We start from the raw sequence: 19,170 nt of genomic DNA, 5'->3' as shown, positions 1-19,170 counted from the left end.
AGGAAAGATATATAACTGGTTGATGGTTGCGCCAAGAGCGAGTGTAGAAAATTGACAATAAAATTGGCAACTTGGTTTGAAAACTCATATGCTTTAAGTTCTTAAAACATTTGAAGGTTAAAAAATTTTTTTTAAAAAATAGTAATTATTATTACGCCCCAAATGGTAACTTTCATAAACAAAGCATTAATAAATAAAAGTGGTAACATTGTCTTAGAGTTTAGACCTCTTTGAATGAAAGAGGTCGTATAAGCAAGTTTCAGAACCCTAGAAACATGAGGATCCGAAGAAGATATGTTATGTTGCCTTCTGTCATTTTTCAAAATATTAATGATTATGAGTACTATATATAATGATGTCATTTTGGAAAATGTATTCGCTTGTCATTAAGCGGCGTGTGCGAGTCTTCGCTGTAAAATGAAAATCAGTACAACGACATAGGAAATAGCAAAAGTATTATCTGAAACACAGTAACTGATGTTGATGGCCAGCCAAAATTCATTTTCAAACATAATTGGTTTCAATTTTTCTCCCTCTTTTTGTCAATTAAAGTCTGTATGTCAATTAAAATCTGTAAGATTTTTTTTGACCAAAAACAAAATCTGTAAGATTATTATTATTCATTTCAAAAAATAACATCATACACTTTAATTAGACAAAAAAAAGTCATAAAATAATAATTACTTTTCAGTTCTAATGTGGAATAGATAATGTATATATATGACAAAAATAAAACTTTATTGACATGTGATCCAACATGTCCAACTCAATGATCTTTGGTATGGGCCTTATGGCATTTGAACATCTGCAAATGGACAGTTGTAAAACTGGCCAAACCATACGGCTTACTCTTTAACGAAATAATAGGCCGAACTTGTATGTCCAATAAAGGGATTCTTTAAAGATCCCAACAAATTATTTTAGTAATAAATTTAAGATTTAATTTAAATGAAAAAAGGTTCGGGAATTTTGTTCAAGAAGAGAGAGAGTCTTACAAAAATCGGCTAATCCCTTCATGCCACATCAATTAAGAGGCGTCTCTAGAACCTCTTATACAAAGGACGATCTTTTAACGCTCATTTTTTTTTTATCTCAAAACACCTAAAAATCTGTGCCAAAGATCTCCAATGGAAATAGTTTGAGAACATGTTTATTAGTAGAAACCAATGTGGGTTTCTCATGATTAATTTAATATTAATATTTAAATGAGAAACTCATTAAAAAAGTGCTTAATTTATTAAGTGCATTGGTAGAAATCTAACAACATTTAAGTCAATCAAAACTAAGGAAAAGAAATAGAAAAAAGACCAAAATATCAAAAGCCAATAAACCATTCTTCTTCTCTGAGCATGATGTTTACGATAATGCTACATCATTTCTGCACATTACCACAAAAACAAAAGATAAGTTTTTGGTTCATAATTAGATGAGTAAGATCAACCATGGACTTAGACTTACACTTACTGTTAGTTTCACAAATATGTTCTCGTAAAATTTGGCCTCCTGTTTGTTAAACTCCTTCATTTTCTCCTTCAACCGTTTCTGCTCCAGCTTCACCTCCGTATCATTTGAATTAAACTTGACAATCTCCTCTTATATAACAAACTCAGCCAAGTCCAAATCAGCTAGCTCCATGTATGCTAGCCTCTCCTGTATAAAGCCTTCACATTGGTGCTTTCAAGCTCTAATATCTAAAACATCGAAACCACCATTATTACCATCATTCTTGTTCACCAAGCTTTTAAACCCACATTAAAAGATATGTAGTCTTAGCCACAAATTAGTTACCTTTGTGCATAGTTTCTCAGCCTGCTTGTACTCTTTCAACTTCAGTTTGCAGGCTGCGTCATTTAGATTACACACCACCTTCAACACTTTTAATTACTTGCCTGCTTTGAACTTGGAGTTTCCTTCTTCCTTCTTCTTACCAGCAGCTTCAATCTTCTCCTCCGTGTTCATATCCCACGATTCCTTTTCCTAAAAGCTCAAGTGAGAAGCAAGTGTTGGACACCTAATATTTCCTTAATCGCTGAATTGTTAACGGGCGTAAACAACCAAAACTGTTTACTAACTTTGTCGAAAGCCACAAGGTCAATCTTGTAATAGAGGGTTGAGTTTGGGGGCACCACAGCCAATTCCTGTTTTAACTCGGTTGCACCAAAAGCATACTCTGGTTGGTTCTATGGTCATCAATGCCACTTCACCCTTCTTTATATTCATCACAGCTCTATCAAGTGTTGAAGTTTGAATTGGTCGTTGTCCTTAGTTGAATAAGTCATTGGCTGTTTTCTGCAGTCAATACATGTCCGAGTCTTTAGGAGACTACGTAGTTGAGTCATGGAGTTGAGCTAGTGTGTAGTGGAAGTCTGTTTCCTAGTTTTTAGGTTGTTTCTGTTGTTTCCTTTGATTCCTGTAAGGCTATTTAAAGCCATCGTTACTGGGTTAATGAAGTATCACTTTCAGTTTACATTTCACATTTGGTATCAGAGCCATTTAAAAAAAAAAAGGGAGAGAGAAAAGAAAACAAAATCTTGTGTGAGAAAGTGATCGAGAGAGAAAACGAAGAAAAGAGAGAGAAAGGAAAAGAGAGATGTCTGAGAAATCAGAAAAATTTTTGCAGCCAGCCATACCAAAATTTGATGGCTATTACGATTTCTGGTCCATGACGATGGAGAATTTTCTCAGAAGCAGAGAATTATGGAGCCTAGTGGAGGACGGAATTCCGACGGCGGCTGTCGGAACAACACCAGCGAGTGAGACGCAGAGGAAGTCGGTAGAAGAGGCGAAGCTTAAGGATTTGAAGGTCAAGAATTTCTTGTTCCAGTCCATTGATAGAGAGATTCTGGAAACTATTCTTGACAAAAGCACCTCTAAGGCGATTTGGGAATCCATGAGAAAGAAATATCAAGGTTCTACAAAGGTGAAAAGGGCACAGTTACAAGCATTGAGAAGAGAGTTTGAATTGCTGGCCATGAAAGAGGGAGAGAAGATTGATATCTTCCTGGGAAGAACCTTGGCGGTGGTAAACAAGATGAAGGTGAATGGTGAATCGATGGAGCAGAGCACGATTGTGAGTAAAATTCTCAGATCCCTCACTCCGAGATTTAACTATGTTGTGTGTTCGATTGAGGAATCGAACGATCTAAGCACATTGAGCATCGATGAATTGCACGGGAGCTTACTTGTCCATGAGCAGCGTATGAATGGACACATACAAGAAGAGCAAGCGCTAAAAGTGTCTCAAGATGAGAGACCAAGTAAAGGAAGGGGTCGCGGATCGTTTCGAGGAGGCCGAGGCAGAGGAAGAGGAAGAAGTGCTGTTGATCGTGCAATTGTAGAGTGCTACAAATGTCACAAATTAGGGCACTTTCAGTATGAGTGTCCCGAATGGGAGAAGAAAGCAAACTACGCTGAATTAGAAGAGGAAGAAGAATTGCTCTTGATGGCTTACGTGGAACAACATCAAGCGAATAGAGATGAAGTTTGGTTTTTGGATTCAGGATGCAGCAATCACATGACCGGGAGTAAAGATTGGTTCTCCAACCTGGAAGAAGGAATCAATCGAACGGTGAAGCTCGGAAACGACACAAGGATGTCGGTGGTGGGAATAGGCAGTGTAAAAGTTCAAGTTAATGGCATCACTCAAGTTATACCTGACGTTTATTACGTTCCGGAGCTTAAGAACAATTTGTTGAGCCTTGGTCAACTGCAAGAAAGAGGCTTAGCAATCTTGATTCGCGACGGAACCTGCAAGGTGTTTCATCCAAGCAAAGGTGCAATAATGAACACCAACATGAGTGGAAACAGAATGTTCTTTCTTCTCGCCACCAAACCGCAGAAGAATTCGTTGTGTTTGCAAACAGAAGAAGTTTTTGAGAAGGAGATGAATCTGTGGCACTGTCGTTTTGGGCATCTAAATCAAAAAGGGCTGAAATTACTATCACAAAAGAAAATGGTTATTGGGCTACCAACTCTGAAGCCCACGAAGGAGATATGTGCTGTGTGTTTGACCGGGAAGCAACATAGGGTATCAATGTCGAAGAAGAGTTCTTGGCGTGCATCAAGACAGCTTCAGTTGATCCACTCAGATATATGTGGACCAATCACGCCAATGTCACACAGCAACAAGAGGTATATACTGACGTTCATTGATGATTTCACTCGTAAAACGTGGGTATACTTTCTCCATGAGAAATCAGAGGTGTTCACCATCTTCAAGTTTTTTAAAGCAAGTGTGGAGAAGGAGATTGGAACGGCGATCACTAGCTTAAGGACAGATCGAGGAGGAGAGTTTACCTCTAATGAGTTTGGAGAGTTTTGTAAAACTCATGGCATCACTCGGCAATTGACAGCAGCATTCACGCCACAACAGAACGGAGTCGCAGAGAGGAAGAATCGAACGATAATGAATGCTGTTCGTTCTATGCTAAGTGAGAGGAAAGTTCCAAAAACTTTCTGGTCTGAAGCCACCAGATGGAGTGTGCACATTCAGAATCGATCCCCTACAGCAGCAGTTGAAGATATGACACCTGAAGAAGCTTGGAGTGGTAAGAAACCTGTTGTGGAATACTTTCGCGTCTTTGGGTGCATAGGGTATGTACATATACCCGATCAGAAAAGAAGAAAACTAGACGACAAGAGCAAGAAATGTGTTTTCCTTGGAGTCAGTGAAGAATCAAAAGCATGGAGGCTGTATGATCCGGTTGCGAAGACGATCGTAATAAGCAAAGATGTTGTCTTTGACGAAAGCAAAAGCTGGGATTGGGATCAAGCTGGTGTGGAAGGAAAAATTCTGGAATGTGGAGACGAAGATAATAATATCGCAGAAGAGGGAGGAGATGAGACGACAAATGTGACAAGTCCCATCGTGTCGAGTGGTGAGTCTTCTGCGTCGGGTGGTAATTCATCTCCACCAAGTCCAGTTTTGTCTACTCCAAACTCAATCAACAATTCACCAAGAGCTGGTGAAATAGAAGCATATGCAGGGCCACGCGCACGGAAAAGACCAGGATACTTGGCTGATTTTGTTGTAGGAGACGGAGAAGATGAAAATTTGTCTGTCATGCTACTGATGATGATGACAGAAGGTGACCCAGTTCGGTTCGATGAAGCAGTGAAAGACAGTGTTTGGAGAGAAGCAATGGAACATGAGATCGAGTCAATTGTGAAGAACAACATTTGGGAGCTAACCACTTTACCCAAAGGCGTCACACCAATTGGAGTGAAATGGATATATAAAACTAAGCTGAATGAAGATGGTGAAGTTGATAAGCACAAAGCGAGGTTGGTCGCAAAAGGTTACGCTCAATGTTACGGCATAGACTACACCGAAGTCTTTGCTCCAGTCGCGAGACTCGACACAATTCGAGCCATACTTGCTGTCGCTGCACAATTGAATTGGGAGATCTTTCAATTGGATGTTAAAAGTGCGTTTTTACATGGAGAATTGAAGGAGGATGTGTACGTGAGCCAGCCCGAGGGATTCATAAAGAAAGGAGAAGAGGAAAAGGTATACAAGCTGAGAAAGGCGCTGTACGGACTCAAGCAGGCTCCGCGAGCTTGGTACAGCAAAATCGAAGGATATTTTCTGAAGGAGGAGTTTGAGAGATGTTCTAGCGAACATACTTTGTTTACTAAGACAAAAGGAGGTAACATTCTCATTGTCAGCTTATATGTTGATGATTTGATATTTACCGGGAATAATAAGGCTATGTGTGATGAGTTTAAGAGGTCGATGATGCTGGAATTTGAGATGTCCGATTTAGGAAAAATGAAGCATTTTCTTGGAGTTGAGGTGAAGCAGAGTGAGGCAGGAATTTTCATTTGCCAAAGACGATATGCTCGTGAGGTATTAGAGAAATTTGGGATAGAGGAAAGCAACGCAGTAAGAAATCCCATCGTGCCCGGAACGAAACTCACAAAAGATGAAAATGGCGAGGAGGTGAATGAAACTATGTTCAAACAATTGGTTGGGAGTCTCATGTATTTAACAGTGACCAGACCCGATTTGATGTATGGAGTGTGTCTCCTAAGTCGATTCATGGCGAATCCGAAGATGTCGCATTGGCTTGCTGGGAAAAGGATCCTACAATACTTAAAAGGTACGACTGAGCTTGGGATTTTTTATCGGAGAAATAAAAGCAACAGTCCGAGGCTTATGGCTTTCACGGACAGTGACTATGCCGGCGACGTGGACGATCGCAGGAGCACGACGGGATGTGTGTTTATGATGGCATCAGGTGCAATTTCTTGGGCATCAAAGAAACAGCCTGTCGTCGCACTTTCGACCACTGAGGCGGAATATATAGCAGCAGCGTTTTGTGCTTGTCAGTGTGTTTGGATTAGAAGAATTCTGGAAAAGATTGGAGCTGAGGAAGAATATGCGACTGTAATTAAGTGTGACAACAACTCCACCATTCAATTGTCAAAGCATCCAGTTCTTCACGGGAAAAGCAAGCATATTGAAGTAAGATTTCATTATCTTAGGGAATTGGTGAATTCTGAAACTGTCAAGCTGGAGTATTGTGCAACAGAAAATCAAGTCGCAGACATCTTTACCAAACCGTTGAAGCTGGAGCAATTTGAGAAGCTACGAGCATTGCTTGGAATGGTTAACTTGTCTGAAGTAAGCTGAATTCAGAGGAATTAGCTTAAGGGAGGGTATGTTGAAGTTTGAATTGGTCGTTGTCCTTAGTTGAATAAGTCATTGGCTGTTTTCTGCAGTCAATACATGTCCGAGTCTTTAGGAGACTACGTAGTTGAGTCATGGAGTTGAGCTAGTGTGTAGTGGAAGTCTGTTTCCTAGTTTTTAGGTTGTTTCTGTTGTTTCCTTTGATTCCTGTAAGGCTATTTAAAGCCATCGTTACTGGGTTAATGAAGTATCACTTTCAGTTTACATTTCACATCAAGTCCATCGATTACTTGCTTTGTTAAACCATCCAGCAAAATGAGTTACTAAAGTCCAGGACATCCATTCAAGAAAATTCGATCGACGAGACAGAAGACATCAACGAGATATTATACAGACAACAAATTCGATCGATTTTATGCCACAAATTCTTAATTAACCAAAAAAAAAACACGAAGAAGGAGATAACCAAAGAAATCGACAAGACATGATAGAGAGAAGGATTCACTTATCTGAAGGTCGTCGGAGAGTTATCTTGGCTCCGGCAGGCATCCCCTAGATCAGAAAAGACACGGATTCAGGCATAACAACGGAGAAGGCGATTTTGGGCGAAGAAGGCGATTTGGTCGACGATGGATTTTTTTGTCGAAAAAAAAATTCTCTCTCCCCATAATTTCGTTGACCAACCAAATCTTGCCACGTATGCTCAAGGATCGATCTTTTATGGTCCCTAATTAAAGATCGATCCTTCTAATAAAAGCCATTTTTGATTTTCTTTTGGGCCATTAATTCCCCAGAAACCCAGTTAGAAACTGGCGATAAACATACAAAGTAGTGAGAGCAGCCTAAGAAACACGGGACATTCTTGTTGGACTCGTCTTATATGTACCGATTTACTCCTAAACGTGCTTTTGGATCCCTATTTTCCATTGTTATTGGAACGCTGTTGTCCTCTTAACCTGCACTGTCGGGAAACACTAATATTTACTCATTTTCACCATTGAGTCTTTTCTTTTACTGTGCGTTTTGGGTTTTGCTTATTTATTCACTACTCATCTACCACAGCTTAGGCACTGGTTTTCTTGGTTTTTTTTCTTGGGAGTTGAGAGAATATGGAGAGTTCTCTTGGGCTTTTGTTGGTGCTCATCGCAACTTTGCCCATCATTCATATTGTTCAAGCTCAAGACCAAAGATATCTTAATTTGTTTTATATACATCCTTCCTCCTCCTTATAAAAAAGTTTTTGCTTGACAAATTCTCTTACAAACGTTTTGGTTCTTACAAGTGCACTGGTATTAATGTTTTAATGTTTACCATGTCTGTTAACAGGGTTCATAAGCTTGGACTGCGGGCAACCTGCATTTGATGAACCGTCTCGTTATGATGGAACTGATACTGGACTGTGGTTCGAATCAGATAAAACTTATATACAGAGCGGAAAAACTGGTCGAATCCAAGAAATTCCTAAGGAACTCGTCGAGCCATACAAGACGCTGAGATCTTTTCCAGAGGGAATGCGGAACTGTTACAATCTGACTGTGGATAAAGGACGTGAATATTTTATCAAGGCTTTCTTTGTGTATGGGAACTACGACGGTTTTAACAAACCCCCGGTGTTTAATATTTCTCTTGGACCTAATCACTGGGCCAAGATTGATTTGTATTCAAGTGTGAATGGTACATGGGAAGAGATCTTACACACCCCAATATCAGACTTGTTGCAGATATGTCTTGTTAAGACTGGGAAAACTACCCCGATAATTTTTTTTTTTTTACGAAGAACTTTTTATTGATGATGATCAGTTACAGCAAAATATGACCTAGGAGCCATATAGATTTTGAAGAGATTACACAAAGTATAATTCTTACCCCGATAATCTCCACTCTGGAATTACGGCCGGTGATAAAGGGTCTTTATATAACTAAGTCTGGCTCCCTGAAGCCTGTCTTCCGTAGATACTATAACAAGTCAGGACCTGATCTACGGTAAGTCAACTTCCACTGAACCCGCACTGAATCTCTACTTTCTGCTCTGTTTTGTTCTGTTCCTCTGTTTTTCTTCTGTAATCTATCTTCGGTCTTTTGTCTGTTTACACTTTTCACCACAAGAGCTTTGTAGAAGATGATGAAAGACAATGAAAAAATTCATGCATTGGTTTTAACTTTTTAAGACATAGTCAATATGATAATCGTAGTTAGTTAGCACTAGAATTCTATTGCTAAACAAATATTGCTCCCACCCCCACAGGTACCCGAGCGATATCTATGATCGCTTATGGGAACCGTACTTCGAGAATGAATGGACACAGATTTCCACCGCTCTCGAAGTGGCCAATACCAAACAAATACAATCCACCGGAAGCCGCCCTCAAAACTGCTGCCACGCCTACTAATGCTAGTGCGCCATTGACCATTGAATGGGATTCGGAAGATCCTGATGACCAAAATTACTTGTACGCACACTTTGCTGACATCCAGGTGCTGCAGGCAAATGAATCCAGGGAATTCGATATCCTTCTAAATGGAGATAGTTATGGGACTCTAATTCCACACAAGCTAGCAGTAACTACTCTCGTTGGCACGTCACCGGGAACTTGCAAAGGAGGTGAATGCAGCTTCCAGCTGAAAAGAACCAACAGATCAACTCTCCCACCTCTACTTAATGCTTTTGAAGTTTACAAAGTTATTCAGCTTCCGGTATATGACTTTCTTTTCCAGGTTACGCATATTAGTAAAGAAATAAATCATAAATAAAATGGAATACATCAAAACCTTTTTTATCTCAGTGGGTGCAATTAAAAGCATCGCAGCCACCTATTCATTGAGTAGAATCAACTGGCAAGGTGATCCATGCGTCCCTAAAAATCATAGTTGGGACGGTTTAAACTGTACCAATACGAATATGTCCATACCGCCAAGAATCACTACCTTGTAAGTTGAAAATTTAGTAGTACACACACATGACACACCCATTATTCAAGATCTTTAGTAGCAATTAGATCATTAATACTTTGAATGCATGTCGTTTTGAACATTTCCCTAGAAATTTGTCTTCCAGTGGTTTAAACGGAACCATAGCAGCTGACATCCAAAATCTTGCCCAACTAAAAATTTTGTAAGTATTACCATTGTTAATTGAAGGCGAGAAACCGTTATTATATGGATGGGAATAAAATTTGATGAACCTTTATGTCTTAATTATCTCTTTTTGAAATTAGGGATTTATCCAATAACAACTTGACTGGAGAAGTGCCCGAGTTTCTAGGCAACATGAAATCGTTGTCGGTCATGTAAGTTTCTCTCAACATATATTCTAATGCATTTCAAACTCCACTTGGAATCATGTTTGCACATCTTAAATACTTTTTCGTTTTTAAACAGAAACATTAGCGGGAACAATCTCAATGGTTCAATACCTCAATCTCTTAAAAGGAAAGGCATAAAGTTAATGTAAGAACTTTTCACATTATCCACAATCCTTTTTTTTCACTGTTAGAATGAACCACTCTAAAACAGTAAAACCCTCGTCATCTTGTAGTTATCATGGAAACCCAAAGCTTTGTCACTCTGGTTCATGCAGCAAGAAATTTCCAGTGGCGATTGTTGCATCCGTTGCTTCTGTGGCCGTTCTCATTGCTGCTTTGGTTCTTTTTCTTGTTCTCAGAAAGAAAAAGCTATGTACTGTGGAACTAGGTATAATTTGCAAGGCAACTCTCACCCAAATCAATAATACTTTTTAAAAAATCTTATCGTGAATATATACTCTTGTTTACAACTCCTATGTTTCTCTTATCCACAGCTCCACAACACATGTCACCAACGGTGAACGTTACAAAATCTGATTCACCAAACGAAATAATTGAAATGAAAAAGAAGAGGTTTACTTATGCAGAGGTTATTGAAATGACGAATAACTTCCAAAGATTTTTAGGGAAAGGAGGGTTCGGTGAAGTCTATCACGGTACTCTAAATGATTCTGAACAGGTGGCCGTTAAATTATGCTTTGCATCATCAACTCATGGCTTTAAACAGTTCAAAGCAGGTATATACGTATTTTATTGTACACTTTAAAAAACCTTCCCAACTAAACTATGACATTTTTTTATCATCACCATAGATTATGGACGCGTGTTGTTTTGGTAAATTAGGTTGATCTTCTTCTTAGAGTTCACCATACAAATTTGGTAAGCCTCGTTGGATATTGCGATGAAGGAGATCATTTGGCCCTCATCTACGAATTTGTACCCAATGGAGACCTAAAAGAACATCTATCAGGTAACATTTTCTAATGAGTATGCATGTATCACATCATGAAGCTCAATTATCTCGTTAATTATGATCTAATGATCTAATATACAGGAAAACAAGGTAGACCTATAATGAACTGGGATATGCGTCTGAGAATAGCGGTGGAGGCCGCACTAGGTTTGTACTAATTAAGTCATACAATAAGAGTTGATTCAATTGGGATAAGTAGTTAATACAGAAGACTCAATTGCATGTATATAGGATTGGAGTATTTACACATTGGATGCACACCATCAATGATTCACAGAGATGTCAAAACTACAAACATATTATTGGGTGAGTATTTCCAAGCAAAGCTTGCAGATTTTGGGCTCTCAAGATCCTCCCCAGTTGCAGGGGAAACTCATGTTTCTACGTCGGTGGTTGCTGGTACTTATGGATACCTTGATCCAGAGTAAGTGTAGTTAGCTAACAACAATTATATGCACGAAAATCTGTTCTTTGGTTTCCTTCTTCAATGGATGAAGAGTGTGCATCATGTTCTTCCCTTTTGCAGATATCACGATACATGTCGGTTGTCTGAGAAGAGCGATGTCTATAGTTTCGGAATTGTGCTGTTGGAAATGATCACGAACAAACCAGTGATTGATGAGACCCGTGAAATGCCTAACATAGCACAATGGGTGAGGTTTGAGCTAAACCAGGGAGAGATTACTAGAATCGTGGATCCAAACATTTGTGTGGATTACAACTCTCCTTCTGTTTGGAATGCTCTTGAACTAGCAATTTCATGCGCAGATCCTTCCTCAACGAAACGACCAACCATGTCTCAGGTTGTTAGCAAACTAAAAGAATGCCTCGAAAACTTGCGTGCAGCCTCTGAGTTACTCTGAAGTGAAAGAGCGTCTCAAAAACTTGCGTGGACTCTTTGAGTTATGCTAGAGTGCAGATGAGCTTAGTAATAATGGGATGACTCCCAGGGTAAGATGGCTTGTGTTTCAAGTCACGGTACCATGCCATTGCTTAGTTTATTAACGTTCTTGTGGCTTTTTATTTGTTGTGACGTCTCAATGTCAACTTTATGTATTTTACTGTGGTTTTAAGACTTATATGTGGAGTGGTATCTTTATTGGTTGAAATTAAATGATTGGTTTTCTTAAATGGTTAAAATGTGTTCTATTGTGGTAATGCATATTATAACATATATATAAATAAAAATGTTGGGATCCCATTTTCAGTTGATATACAAAATTTGTCATGTATATTTGGTGATATTTATAATAAAAAATAAAGTAATGATTTAGAACTAAGATCAAAGTGTTAAAGTTGTTTATGGAGGCAGATGGAGAGGATCATTAACTGGGAATTTATAAGTATGAGAAGTTTTGATGTTGAAAAGACGGTTTGGTTTTGTTTGAAGAAAAAGGTACTATTTACTTTAGTAACATAAGAGAATTTAATCATAACCGTAGATTAATGAAAAAAATTATATGAACCGTTATATTTTAGACTACTGTATTGTGTTTAATGAACCGTTTTTTCCTTGGTCAACTCTTGTGAACCGATTCTAGGATATGGAAGGATGTGTAATGTATATCGTCATTGGAATCTTTTGTTGACAAAATTTTCCAATTAAAATGCAGGAAAAATGGTCCCTTTAAAAAATATTTACTATTCCAATTGTACTTATATTCCTTGTTGGTTAAATCCTTCACTTCACAATGACTATGTAATTTGTCAAGTATTATACAGTAATAAAGTAAATGTTTGTCGGAAAAAAATGCAGGAAAAATATTACAAGGATATGACTTTAATGTCATAAACAATAATAGTTAAGAGAAATTGCTCAAATAGAATATAACATAGATTATACAAGAAAGTGGAAGCTATAAAGAGAAGAGCTAAGCTATAGAAGAATTAACCAAGATACCTCTTCGCCTAAATGCAAGCACACTTTCTTCTTCATCGATCTTGACCATCCGTTAATTTTTTTTAAGTAATTTTTAATGGTTTGATGAGTTTTTTTTTCCTATAGAAAAATGCTGGCATCTATGTTTTTCATTCTTTAATACCCCTGTAATAACCAATGTATTACATTGTGTCTATATTTGGCTATTTGCTCTTCTTAATAAAATATAGACGTTAAAAATAAAAAAATAAAAAATGCTGGCATCAGCAAGAACGAAAAGTAAGTTTGCTATATACTGTATATGAATTTGTCACTTCATTGGTCCAACTGAATAATTGCTAGCCTAGGCGGCTCAATTTCCCTTTCTTTTTAGTTTCCACAATCTACGGCTTTTGTCACATGGACGCGTTTTCTTTTTACCGCTCTTTATCTCCCATAGCCTAGCTAGTGGTTTTCTTGATTTTTCCGTGGGAGTTGAGAGAAGATGGAGAGTTCTCTTAGGCTTTTGTTGGTGCTCATTGCAACTGTGGCCATCATTCATCTTGTTCAAGCTCAAGACCAACGAGGTAGTTTTCTTCTTCTTACTCTTCTCAAAGCTTTGCTACTTGATCTAATCCGTTTTAAAACGGTCTATGCTTACAGGGTTTATTAGTTTGGACTGCGGACTACCCGCGAATGAAGTGTCTCCTTATAATGAGACGTCCACCGGATTACAGTTCTCTTCAGACGCGGAGTTCATCAAAAGCGGAGAAACTGGTAGAATCCAAAAATATATGGAGAGTGACTACTTCAAGCCATACAAGACGTTGAGATATTTTCGAGAAGGCACACGGAACTGCTACAATATACCCGTGGACAAGGGAAGGATGTATTTGATCAGGGCTTGGTTTTTATATGGAAATTATGATGGTCTTGACATTAATCCCAAATTTGATCTGTATCTTGGACCAAATCTATGGACCACGATGGATATGCAAAAACCAGGGAACAATGATACACGTGAAGAGATGTTACACATCCCAACATCAGACTCGTTGCAGATTTGTCTTGTTAAGACAGGGACAACTACACCGTTCATATCCTCTTTGGAATTACGGCCGATGGGGAATAAGTCTTATATCACTACTTATGGCTCCCTAAAGCTTTTGCGTCGAATATATTATACCAAGTCTGATGCTTACATAAGGTAACCTAACTCTAGCCAAACGTTTAAATGCTCTGTTTTTAGGTGCCTCTGTTATGCTATTTTTCTTGTTCCTCTGTTCTCCTCTGTCAAAGAAGGGACTATTCAATCCTCAACAGTGAGCAAACATAATAAGACAATTGTTATTTTTACTAAAGAATATCGTTCCCTCCACTTAGGTACCCGGGCGATGCATATGATCGGATATGGAATCCGCGTTCTCGGTCGTGGTTGACCCACATATCCACCACTAAAGATGTCTCTAATGGTGGTAACTACAATCTACCAGAAGCCGTGCGACAAAATGCTGCCATTCCTACTAATGTTAGTGACCCCTTGAGGATTACTTGGACTTCAGAAAATCCTAATGACGAATATTACACGTATGAACACAATGCTGAGATCCAAGACTTGCAGGCCAATGAAACCAGGGAATTCATCGAGTTCTGGAACGGAAATAGTATTACTGACCCTATAACTCCTAAAATATTAGAAATAAAAACTATTCAAAGTGTGACCCCGAGGACGTGCCAAGGAGGGGAATGCAGTTTGCAACTGACAAGAACCGAGAGATCAACCCTTCCACCTCTACTTAACGCTTATGAAATTTATAGTGTCATCCAATTTATGCAACCCGAGACTAATGAAGACGAAGGTACGTTTTGGTATGTTTCAACAAATCCCAACAATTTCTGCGTTAGCTTTAACTCACTCATGATTTTTATATCAGTCTTTGCTTTAAAAAGTATCCAAGACACCTATAAATTGAGCAGAATCAACTGGCAAGGTGATCCATGTGTCCCTCAACACCTTATGTGGGATGGTTTAAACTGCAGCGACACGATTATCTCCACATCACCACCAAGAGTCACTTCTTTGTAAGTCCTAACGTCATTCTTCAAAATCTGTAGTAATCATTTGATCATTACCATTTTGAATGTGGATTTGAACAATACCACCAGAAACTTGTCTTCCATCGGTTTAACTGGAACCATAGCAGCTGCTATCCAAAATCTTACGCAGCTTGAAAATCTGTAAGTAAGTTCATTGAATACCTCTAGCTATATGGTGGATGGTAATAATTATGTTGGAGGAATCTCTGTTTTTTTTTTTCTTCTTGTCGTGCAAATTTCAGGGACTTGTCGAATAATAAGTTGACTGGAGAGTTGCCAGAATTTCTAGGGAACATAAAATCGTTGTTGTTCATGTAAGTTTCTTTCAACATGTACTTGCTAATGCTTTTCAAATAACACTTCGAATTAATCATGTTTTTCGCGCATGTGAAATAAGTTCTCGTTTTAAAACAGAAACTTAAGTGGGAACAATCTCAACGGTTTAATACCTCAAACTCTTGAGAGGAGAGGCGTACTGTAAGAACTTTTCACATTATCCACAACCGTTTTTTACTGTCAGAACCAATTTTAAAACCTAAACCTTAAATAGTACACCCTCGTTATCTTGTAGTCTTCATGGAAACCCGAGGCTTTGTCATTTTGGTTCATCATGCTCAAAACCACGTAGCAAGAAACTTCTTGTCGCAATCGTTGCACTTGCATCTGTGGTCATTGTCATTGCTACTTTGATTGTTTTTCTTGTTCTCAAAAAGAAAAAGGTATCGACTGTGCAAGGTAATATGCAAGGCAATTCTCGCCTAATCGATAAATTATTTGAAGTCTCATCGCGCATAGTCTTGTTTACAACCCCTAATGTTTCTCTTATCTGGCCAGCTCCACTACTACGACAGATTATGTCACCAATGGTGAACATTACAAGATCTGATTCACCAAAACCATTAATTGAACTCAAAACGAAAAGATTTACTTATTCAGAAGTTATTACAATGACGAACAACTTCCAAAGAGCTTTAGGTAAAGGAGGGTTCGGTATTGTGTATCACGGTAATCTAAATGATTCTGAACAGGTGGCCGTCAAAGTATGTAATGAATCATCAACTCAATTCGTTAAACAGTTTAAGGCAGAGGTATACGTATTATTGTAACGTAACTATATATATGTTTTAGCATCAAAAGGTTATGAACCTTTTGTTTTCTTTATTCCACATTGGTGAATTAGGTTGATCTTCTTCTTAGGGTTCACCATACAAATTTAGTAAACCTCGTCGGATATTGTGATGAAGGAGATCGCTTGGCCCTCATCTACGAGTTTGTACCAAATGGCGACTTAAAAGAACATATGTCAGGTAACATTGGCTAATGAATATATATATATATATATATATATATCATGAAACTCAAGGATCTCGTAAGGATCTAATGATCGAATACACAGGAAAACATGGCAGACCTATCATCAACTGGGGTATGCGGTTAAGAATAGCTGTGGACTCCGCACTAGGTTTGTACTAATTCATACAATAAGAATTGTTTTGATTGATAAGCAGTTAATAGAGAAGAGTCAATTGCATAGGATTGGAGTATTTACACAGTGGATGCAAGCCGTCAATGATTCATAGAGATGTCAAAACTGCAAACATCTTATTGGGTGAGCATTTCCAAGCCAAGCTTGCAGATTTTGGGCTTTCGAGATCTTCCCCAGTTGCAGGGGAAACTCATGTTTCAGCATCGGTGGTTGCTGGTACTCCTGGATACCTTGATCCAGAGTAAGGCTTATAAGTAAACACATAAATGCACTGAAATTTCTTCTTTGGTTTCTTTCTTCAATGGATGAAGTCTGTATCATGTTCTCTTCCCTCTTGCAGATATCACGATACAGGTCGGTTGTCTGAGAAAAGTGATGTCTATAGCTTCGGAATTGTGCTGTTGGAAATGATTACGAACAAACCAGTGATTGATGGAACCCGTGAAAACTCTAACATAGCACAATGGGTGAGGTTTGAGCTTAACCAGGGAGAGATTACTAAAATCATGGATCCAAACCTGTGTGTGGATTACAACTCTCCATCTGTTTGGAGTGCTCTTGCACTAGCAGTTTCATGCGCAGATCCTTCATCAACGAAACGACCAACCATGTCTCAAGTTGTTAGCAAACTAAAAGAGTGTATCGAAAACTTGCGTGCATCCTCTGAGTTACTCTGAAGTGAAATTGTGTCTCAAAAATTTGCGTGGACTCTCTGAGTTACGCCGAAGTGAAGATGAGCTTAATAATAGCTTGTGTTGCAAGTCACGTTACCATGCAATTCTTTTTTTTTTTTTTGGTCAGGCATGCAATTGCATAATTTATTAACGTTATTGTGGCTGTTTATTTGTGACGTCCCATGTTTGTGTTTTTTTTTTTGAGAAAAACGTCCCGTGTTTGTATTAAAGTGTCAGAATTATATATTTTTATGTTAGTTTTAAGATTAAGACTTAGTAGTTGATTACCCGTAAGTGCGAGATAAATATTAATCACAATTCTTTTATTCGAATATACAAATATAATATATATAAATATAGTTCTAAAAAATGTTAGCTGATATTTATAATTATGATTATGTAATTATAAATAATGATCAAAATTATATTTATTTTGTAATACAATTGCATAAATGCTAGATAATTATTGATTTTATAATTAATTTTAGTAATATTATTTATATGAATAAAATTACATATTAAACATATTAAATTAAATTAATATGTTCTATCGAACCGGTCTAACATCAGACTAATATATTTTGCTTTGATATAAAAAAATGAGAATTATAATATTTATTAAAATATTTAGATTCTTCTATTATTAAATAGATAATATGATTATTTTTAACAAAATTAAGATTAAAAAAAATGAGATAAAAAATAATGTTTAGTAATATAAGTAATATTATGTATTAAATTTTTATAAATGTGTTGATAAATAATAGAAAAAAAGAGAAAATATCTTTATAAATTAAATGTTTGAGTATTAAATATACATTTGATATAAACTAATCTTTAACCAAATTAATGTTAATGACATATAATGTAATTAATCTAGTAAGTTGAGTTTAATTTTAATAAATATTTGAGAAGTTTTCTGAGATTGACACATCAGCATTACAAAGTTGTTAATAACACATGACATAAATGTTCTTTTTTAAGTGTCTTTTAATAACACATGACATAAATGTTCTTTTTTAAGTGTCATTCTCAAATAATAATAGAAAATATGTTGAGTGGTTACTTATTGGTTAAAAATGTGTTTCATGTGGTAAAGCGTAGTTTTATAGAGGAAAATGTTGGGTTCCATCTTCAGTTGATCATGTAAAAAAAAGTTATCATGTAAATATGGTGACATTTATAGTACAAATAAAGTAATATTGCCAAATATGTTTTAGAAGTTTAGAACTAAAATATAATTATTAATGAAAGTGCATAAGTTGTTGGAAATCATTTGATGATAACATGGCATAGTGGGTTGAGGTTAAATATAAATAAATTAGAAACATTTACATAAGTAAAAATGTGGAGTTCAAGATATATTTGGAGAATAATCGTTTTAAGACTCATTCCTTTCAATTGGAAGAGGATATATTTCTTCTTGTAAGTTGTAACTTTGTTAAAATTTATGATTAGCTCAAATTATAGATTTAGGCGAGTCGGATTTATTTGTTGGAACACACGTCTGTGTTTGGAACATCGTTTGATTCCAAGATTTTGTGTATCTAGAAATAGGTTAGCGTGTAACTGAGGAATTGTCAGAATAAGCTGTGCCGAGTCTTTCTCCTTTTTTCAATATATACTGAGCATGATAGGTTTTTGGAGTAATATAATAATATTGTCAAATAAGATTGTCAATCGATATTTAGCTCCCCTTCTCAGATCCATTACGCCCCAGTTCGCATATCAAATTATGAGAGTCAATGACAAATTATCTCAATTCTAATATATATATCCTCATCAATCTATAATAGGTACTCAAACAAAGCTAAATCACTCACAATCCATTAGTTTAGTAAGAACCAAATATGTAACTCGTAATTCGTTGTTGTTAATGAACGCATATGAAAATTTCAAATATACGAGTTTAAAAAAATTGGCGCTTCATTGCCATAATTCGTGGCGCCTCATGTAAACAAAAAAAGTATTCTTATTGGCTAACTCTGCCACCACACGGATCGCTCAATACACCGTTGATTAAAATAGATCGACGGTTCTTACATCTTTTCGCTGTAGACACGGATCGATATCTCAGCCGTTAGATCGACTATGCGATCTGATTGCTCAAATGATAAGGTCCCCCGACTTACTTATAAAAATCACATCC

The 19,170-nt window shown here is 37.2% G+C and overlaps 1 protein-coding gene and 1 pseudogene across 1 annotated transcript; both read left to right on the top strand.

Annotated features, from left to right (window-relative positions):
* The first annotated feature begins 7,740 nt into the window (after nt 1-7,740).
* LOC112086815 lies at nt 7,741-11,769 on the top strand (annotated as a pseudogene).
* A 1,475-nt stretch (nt 11,770-13,244) lies between these two features.
* LOC18019334 (probable LRR receptor-like serine/threonine-protein kinase At5g59680) lies at nt 13,245-17,192 on the top strand. Its single transcript, XM_024156053.1, has 13 exons — nt 13,245-13,351; nt 13,428-13,971; nt 14,148-14,623; nt 14,699-14,846; nt 14,931-15,002; nt 15,104-15,175; nt 15,276-15,338; nt 15,433-15,596; nt 15,696-15,949; nt 16,042-16,168; nt 16,258-16,323; nt 16,396-16,588; nt 16,688-17,192. Exons 1-13 carry the CDS (start codon nt 13,270-13,272, stop codon nt 17,022-17,024), a joined length of 2,598 nt encoding a protein of 865 aa, XP_024011821.1. The 5' UTR covers nt 13,245-13,269; the 3' UTR covers nt 17,025-17,192.
* Nucleotides 17,193-19,170: the final 1,978 nt, after the last annotated feature.

Source organism: Eutrema salsugineum, unplaced genomic scaffold (genome assembly GCF_000478725.1).
Source record: "Eutrema salsugineum unplaced genomic scaffold, Eutsalg1_0 scaffold_2, whole genome shotgun sequence".
NCBI classification, from domain to species: domain Eukaryota; kingdom Viridiplantae; phylum Streptophyta; class Magnoliopsida; order Brassicales; family Brassicaceae; genus Eutrema; species Eutrema salsugineum.
This window is presented reverse-complemented; position numbering and strand designations above follow the sequence as displayed.